The following is a 7572-nucleotide window of genomic DNA, read 5'->3' on the forward strand; positions in this document are numbered from 1 at the left end:
GAGAAGGGGCGGGGGGGGGGAAAGACGATGCGCCTCGCGTCTCTAGGCTATCGCGAAGCGCATGCAGCTTCAACTACCGAACATGTGAGCAAGAACAAAGGTATCCCTGCTGTATACGATTGATCGACGGCAATCTAGTTGACACGTGTGAGCTGGCACAACTCACGTTGCTTCATAGGTAGGCTCGCCAATCACTATCATTTCAATGGCATGATGAAGTAAACAATACGATTGAATTATATCAGGCACTATTTTACGTCGCAGACCCATTCCCCACCACCGTCCCATTCGCACCCCCACTACTAAAGTACGCGCAATGAATCAGATACCTCGACGTCTCCGCACTAAACCCCTCCAACGCAACAGCATCAATCTTGCTCAACGAGAAAGCGCCATTATTCATCTTCGTATAATCGCTCAGCGGGATCCTCAGCACAACCGGACTCCCATTCATACTGCCATACGCCGCAGTCGCAACACTAAGCCTCTGTATCGCAGTCTGGCCATCGCAGCCAAACCCGCCGCTCTGCAGCTGCACGTTGAAGCTCGCGCCTGCACTCGCCGTCACGTTGAGAACGAGGTACTGGGATGTGGAGACGTCGGCGCAGTTCTGCAGCGAGTACCAGTATGAGCCTGATACACTGGGTTGGAGAACTAGAGCGCCGTCTGTGACAACGGGTGCGACTTCCATGGTGCCGTCGTCGCTTTGGACGTAGCCGTGGTTGTTGCGGTTCGCAACGCCTGGTGTGCAGTAGTTCAGCCACGCGTCGTCGGGGCAGTTGCATGTTTGAAGCGAGGGCGTGGCGGCGACGTTGATCAGACTGATGCAGCCGACTTTGACGTCGACGTCGGAGGGGTTGAATGCTGAGAGCGCGACGCTGTCGAGCCTGCTGGTGTTCATGCCGGAGAAGTCGGCAAAGGGGATCTGTGCGACTTGGTACGCGTCGGCGCTGGTGAATGTGACGAAGGAGGTGATGGGCACGGAGGAGGGGGGCGAGAGTGTGGTGCACTCTTCGTCTGTCTTCCAGCGCATCGTGACACGGAATGTGGTGCCTGCGGGAGCGGCGACGGAGAGTTGGATACCCGTTGCGTTTAGCGTGTTCGCGTTGTAGCATCCGCTGTTGTCGAACTGGGAGTACCAGTATGAGCCACTCGTAGAACCTAAGACGAGCGAGCCGTCGCTATCGACGGAATACGAAGCAAGAGATCCTTCATCGGTCATTTGGCCGAGGAGTCGGTTGACTCGCGGGACTTCCGGTACGAACGTGCAAGTGTTCAGGATGGTACCTGAGCAGAGCGCGCAACCGGGGCTATCCGCCGGTCCTGTGAAGACCAGGGAGTGGATGCGATACATCGATCCAGGGGAATTGAATTTCGTCATAACGAACGACTGAAGGTATTCCTGGTTGAAGGTAGCTGGGAAGCGAGAGAATGGAATCGTAAGCTGTGTCGACGCGGCGTTGAATGTGATAGGAACATAAGACGTGACTACATTGGTACCGCAACCATCGGTTCCGTATCTGAAACCGATATTGGCGGTCGCGTCTTGCGGGCCTGAGACAGTGAGGATTATCGCGTCGTAAGAGCTGTTCACCGCTCTGCATTCGGAAGGCTTTGCGAGCAGTGAGTAGAAGTAGGATGTCGTGTCTTTGGGTACAAGGTCGACGTATCCGCGGCTAGTCTGCTTGTAGGATTGCATCGTTCGGTCGTCGGAGATAGCCGCACCCAAAGCGTTGGTCTGCGTCTTGAACTCATTTGGGTCACAGAAGTTCAGCACAACAAAGCCAGTCGGGGCTGGGCAACGTGGGCCGGCGCCGATTGTAGAAGGTCCGCCAAGAAGAGAGATCCATCTCATGGTGAAGTTGCTGGCAGATGAACCGCCGTTGGGCGTGAAGTTACGTAGTGTAATGCGGCTGACGGAGTCGGTGTTGATACCCGAGAATGCCGTGAGGGGAATGGTGATGTTGGAAAAGTTATCCTGGCCTATGGTGGCGTAAGACCTGGTGTTGACAGTGGTAGTCTTGCCATCGCCTGAGCTCAATACCACATCGAAAGAGCCGCCGGGTGGGCCGCGCGCGTTCAAAGAGACACCAGTGTAAGCAGTAGCATTCAAGGTAGCTCCATCGACCATGGTATCCGTGTAGAAGAACGAGTCTGCGCTCGACGGCAGCAACTGCATTCTTCCTAGCTCGGAAAGCTTCGCGAACGTCATCGAGTTGTTGTAGTCGGTCTGACCAAAGATGTTGTTGATACCAGTGATCCATCGATCAACATTCTGGAATGACTCGATGGCAAGGCCTGGGGTACGGTCCTCTCCTGGTGCTGTTACACATCGCTTCTGGATCTTGAGATTGTCGATGTAGATGGGTGTCTGTGCTGGCGAGATGTTTCCGATGCGTATTCCGCGGACGTGCTTCATCTCTTGTCCCTTGAAGTCGGCTAGTGGTATGGTGACAGTATGGTTCGAGCCATCGGCAGGGGCGTATCTGGTGACGTCCAAGTATGTTGCACTTGGCTGCTCGAAGTTGCATCCAGTGTCGTACGAAACGAGCTGCACGTAGAAAGTGCTTCCTAGAGGAGCGACCATGTCGAAGTACAAATGGGTGTAGACGGTGGCGTCGAAACAGAAACGTGAGATCTCCGTGTAGTACGAGTTGACGCCGCTGTTAGTGGTCGCAGTGAGCTGCAAGGTACCATCGACGTTGTTTGACGAAAGTCCAGTCGCAGCTGTCTGCAAGAGGAGTAGATTGACGTTGTTGCTGCCAAAGTAGAGTTCGAGGAAGTCGTCAATCATCACGTCCCATGCTATGCACTCCGTATCGCCAATCGGCTTTGGCGTGAAGTCAGGGCATGTAGAGGCGGTTGCGTTGCTGGCCCCGACAGCGAAGTAGAGGGTGTAAAGTCCCTTTGCCGTGTTTCGCAGTACAACCGCATTCGTGGTCTTGTCGTAGGAGGGTTGCTGGCAGACCGAGAGAGAGCCTGAGGCAGACTGTATAGCATAGTTTTGTGGAACCTGCAGAGTAAGTCCGTCCGTGCGGCCGTCCAAGCGGACTGTTATCACTGCGGATGAGTTGTCCGCTGCTGTGATGTCTACAATCGCGCGATCCCTGTTGGTCCACCAGTTTGCCATACCTGTCTGGTTGAAGAAGACTGCATAAGGACGTACCCTATCATGGAGCGCGCGCTGAATCTGGATCTTATCGAATAGGGCGTCTGAAGGATGGATCAAGATGTTGTAGTGTCCGCCATACCGTGCCATCTTCTCAATGTACTTGATCTGATTCGCAAAGTCTGAGCCTGGAAAGTCGGCACTACTCATGTTGCCGTCACCATCAGACCACTGGAGCGGAAACTCGTAGTAAGGAAGCTCCTGAAACGACTCGCGGTTGTGTGTAACCTGGAAAGGAAGGTGGGTCAGGTGCGAATTGCCTGCGCATGAAGAACCGCCGATGATGCCGTTGGCGACGCAGTGGGTGGCCTGGTACTTACTCCACGCAAGGTTACCCGGACGGTAGGTGGTCATGTTGTAGCCAGTCTTGAACTCATCGTGAAGTATGTGTCGGATCAACCAAGCACTCACACGGACCTCCCCAGATGCGGAAGCACCTGATGTGTAGAAAGAGAGTCCACTGGTACCTCCCTTGGTGCAGACCTCTCCATTGGTGGGTGTACCGTCAGCATTGGGTCCGCACTGGTGAATGACCGGGTAATAACCGGCATCAGTTCCTTCGATGAACCGTTCCTGAAGCGTACCGTAATCGAAGCCCGCCGCATTGGGCGAGTGACTGACAGTGTGGCTACCAAAGTCGATGAACGGGTTTCCATCTGGGGCCGTTCGGAATCCACTGATCTGGTAGATGTAGGGAACGCCATACTGGAAGTACGCGGTCTCATAGGCGTCGGTGATATACTTGGTGTGAAGGTTCAAGTTGCCTGCGGCACCCCGGTCTTGTGCTGCGGCCGCAATACCCTGACCGTGGGGATAGGAAACGTAGGTGTCGATGTCCCAGGTAGTAGTGAAGGCAAGTCCTTTGTTGTACGGGACAGACCACAGGCTCACGAAATGAGGACTTGTGGTGACGATGTTTTTGATGACGCGAGTCCCGATGTCATATCCGGGGTAGTAGTGTCCGTCGTACCATGGCGAATACCCACCGGCCTCAGCTTGGGCCTGAATGTACAAGTATCCAAGGTCCATACCGAAGCTGTAAACGTATCCACTGGCGCCTGACGGCTGGTGCTTGACGATCGCTGCGCTGGTAGCGGATGTGTCTGCGCTGTCGACACCATCATTGCGGACCAGGTATTTGCCGAGCGTTTGAGAGCCGTTGATAGGTGTATAGCCAACATTGATCAGACCTGTCTCGGTGTAGTTTTCAAAGAATGGCATGTTGACATCGTAGTACTCGGTGAAGTCAAAACCTTGGAGAGCTTGCGCCGGTGTCTCAGTGTTCGTCAACTGCAGGACGGATCGAGCACCGCTCGTGTCTACGGTTGACGCAGAGACACCAGCAAGAGCCTGGAGAGCTGTAGGTACTTGGTTCATGAAGATTAGTCTTCCACCCTTCGCCACGAAAGAGGTCAAGGTCGTGACATCCGCAGAGCTCGGGCTGTAGCTCACGCTCGGAGAGGTGTAGATGAGTAGATTCCGGCATTGTGAAGAGATATTGAGCGACTGAATGACCTTGACTTGCAGACCGACTGTCTTGAGAGACAGTGTCAGAGGAAGCCTGGACTGGTGTTAACTTTTGCATATGCGCGTGTCTGGTGAGACGGGATTCACCAATTGGGGTCTGCTTTGTAGCTCGGTAGAAAAATGTTCAGCCCAGAGTCCGGTCCAGCTGCATGTCTATCATTGTCAAGTTAGTGAAGAGACATCATACCATGCGTTTGATCTTCTTACCTTGATTGCGATGGTACAGTAGCTGGCTGGCTATCTTCACCCAAATCTGGACTCGCACCCCCAGGCTGCGTGAGCTTGTAAATATCCGGCGAGCTGAAAGCCTGACATATCTGCAGTAGAGCAAACAACGGCAGAAGAAAGAATGAACGCATACTCGATGCTTCCCTTGGAAAGAGAGGGGTAAAATCCGCAGAGTAATGTAACAAAGAACAAAAAGAGCAGAACCCGACCTTTTGGTCAAAGTACCCAAATCGAGAAACCGACTAGAAGCACGGGAGAAATCGCCTTATCCGAGCCCGAATACCCAAATTGCTGGCCATGCTGGACTAAGGCCGCAAACTTCATCAGGGCGAAATCTGGGAGAAATTCGTCAACCTATCCACTTAGGGTTGTTCTAGCAGGGCACCAACAAGCGACTACGGCACCATGATCGCCGGTACCTGCGCTATTAGCATGCATCTAGGGTAGGAACTCGTGTTCATTGAGTTTGGCGTGGCACCCGAAGTCCGCACAGACGCTGCATCTCCATAAATAACGAGTTCTTCTTGTAGGCCGAGGCGCCGGTTTCAGATTTGGCAGCGGGAGCAATGATGATGCGTCGAAGCGTCATGGCGAAGAGGCGAACACGATCGGTTTGGTCGTGGTTGAGATACCCTTATGACAAAAAGGAGAGGTTGGGTAGAGTATTGACTGCTTGAGTAGCGCTGACTAGCACCGATGCGTACTTACGTCATTGTAGAACCTTCGCGCCCGAAAAAGGAAGTAACAGGCCTGGTTCCTGCTACATGTACATACGAACAAATCTTGAGATACGAGGTAGTTGCACTCGCTGCATTGCCACAGTCTAGCTGGAAGTCGAGAAGCTATGTCGAGGATGAAACGAGGGTACCGCATCGGCTCAGCCGGCTTCCCGATTTTCACGGGAGTCCAGGCCTGTGGATAGGACCGGGGCTCTGGAAGCTGCGCAGAAATACCATGTCTCGAACGCGATCTGGCAGCATCCTCGCGTCAGCACACATCAGTCGTTGTTACTGAAAGGTCGGGTCGTCGTCCCAGGTCTGCATGCTTTTCGGTACCTGGTACCTGTCTACCGAAGAAGCTGGGTCCAACATGTCAGTCGGCGAACTCAGTGTTAGATTGCTGCCTCATCAATATACAGCCCTTGATTGTTGGCGAAAGTCAATGGCGCAGTGTTCATGTCAGCACGAACTCTCGCAAGATTGTCGGAGCCTATCTGCACGTGATTCTTTATGAATGCCAAGCCGCCAGATGCGGGCGCGTCCTCGCGTGGCCCATCGCGTGTTCCGCCGCAACACTATGTCAACCCGGCGGGCAATACCAATGCAGTGCCACTTCTTAGCAGCTATGCATTAACGGAGCACATGCATCGGTGCGACTTAATACCTCGCATTCAGTCGACTTGGCTGCATATTGCGATCGCCAGGTACCCTTCGCTGATGTACTGAAAGCGCGACACTAACATTTTCGATAAAGTACGACCACAGCCACGACGATTGCCTACGATGAGTCGCAAACGAACCCACGACGAATGCCTTCGCACCCAACACTACTGCTAGCAACACTCTGTATATAACCTTGGAAGGCACGGCACAGGCTGTACATGCTACACCTCTTAGACGCTTCACCGACCGTACTTAGGAGGACTGGGACGAGGGTGTAGGACCATACACGATATTGATAGCATTTACTTTGGCAGAAGTCTCGGGTTGCCTCGACCGCTCATCCGCTTGCTCGCGCTTGAGACTGTTCTTCGGCGTCGATCTTCGAATTGGCCTACAGTGTCCCTGCGTCAGGAAAGGCCTTATCCAGCGGACCCTTCCAAGGTACTTCTTCATTATCACCCCGCAACCGGCACATATGTAGTAGGCTAGGCAGCCATAGCACGTTCAAAATATGGTGAGCTGGCCCAGTTCTGCATCGCAGGCGAGATCACAGGGGATCTTTAGGTCGAGGGCATGCAAAGCTCATGGCTCCAAGAAATACTAGCCAGTGCTGTGCGCGCTTCTAGAAGTGGACGCCATAACAGTATGCTGTCCAGTATGTTGTTTTGTATACTTTAGCGCAGTCCGCTTTCTATTCAGCCCAGGTCACGCCCATAATCGTGGCAACGCTGAGCCATTTCGCACATCCCACCGCTGGTGCGAACTGATCGAGGCGCAATTACGAGAGTAACCCTGTTATCTTCCTTTTGAAATCAGCACATCAGGTGTGCATGAACCCAAGATGAGACACAAGTGCAGCCATGTGCTACGGCCATGTTCTATCCACCCAGTGAGTTGAGTTTGATGATGGTTAGGCAATGCATGTGCTTTCTTTCATGACTGGCTGTTAGGCCAACAGGGTGCCGTGGAGCAACAGCGTATTCTCGGCGTGAGGATGAAAGCTGGAGCGACACGATGAAGACAGTCGTAAACTCTGAAGAATCGTTGCAGTCGAACATTTATCTCGCCCCTGCGATGGTGATCCAAAGAGCCGTGCGACCCAAGGCTGGTAGGGCTGAGGCGGCCGCACCAGTGCACAGGGCCATCGCGCTGAGAGTCCCTCGTCAAGGCTCCCGGCTGTGGGGGGGGGGGGGGGGGGGGGGGGGGGGGGGGGGGGGGGGGGGGGGGGGGGGGGGGGGGGGGGGGGGGGGGGGGGGGGGGGGGGAA

At 54.1% G+C, this 7572-nt stretch overlaps 1 protein-coding gene across 1 annotated transcript; it reads right to left on the reverse strand.

Moving 5' to 3' along the window:
• Positions 1 to 253: 253 nt before the first annotated feature.
• J4E78_011067 (uncharacterized protein) lies at positions 254 to 5055 on the reverse strand (the record flags this gene model as incomplete). The annotated part of the gene is made up of 3 exons (XM_049371639.1): positions 254 to 4730; positions 4784 to 4849; positions 4904 to 5055. 3 exons carry the CDS (start codon positions 5053 to 5055, stop codon positions 254 to 256), a joined length of 4695 nt encoding a protein of 1564 aa, XP_049216642.1.
• Positions 5056 to 7572: the final 2517 nt, after the last annotated feature.

This window comes from Alternaria triticimaculans (assembly GCF_023758025.1).
Source record: "Alternaria triticimaculans strain BMP 0046 chromosome Unknown scaffold_66, whole genome shotgun sequence".
NCBI classification, from domain to species: domain Eukaryota; kingdom Fungi; phylum Ascomycota; class Dothideomycetes; order Pleosporales; family Pleosporaceae; genus Alternaria; species Alternaria triticimaculans.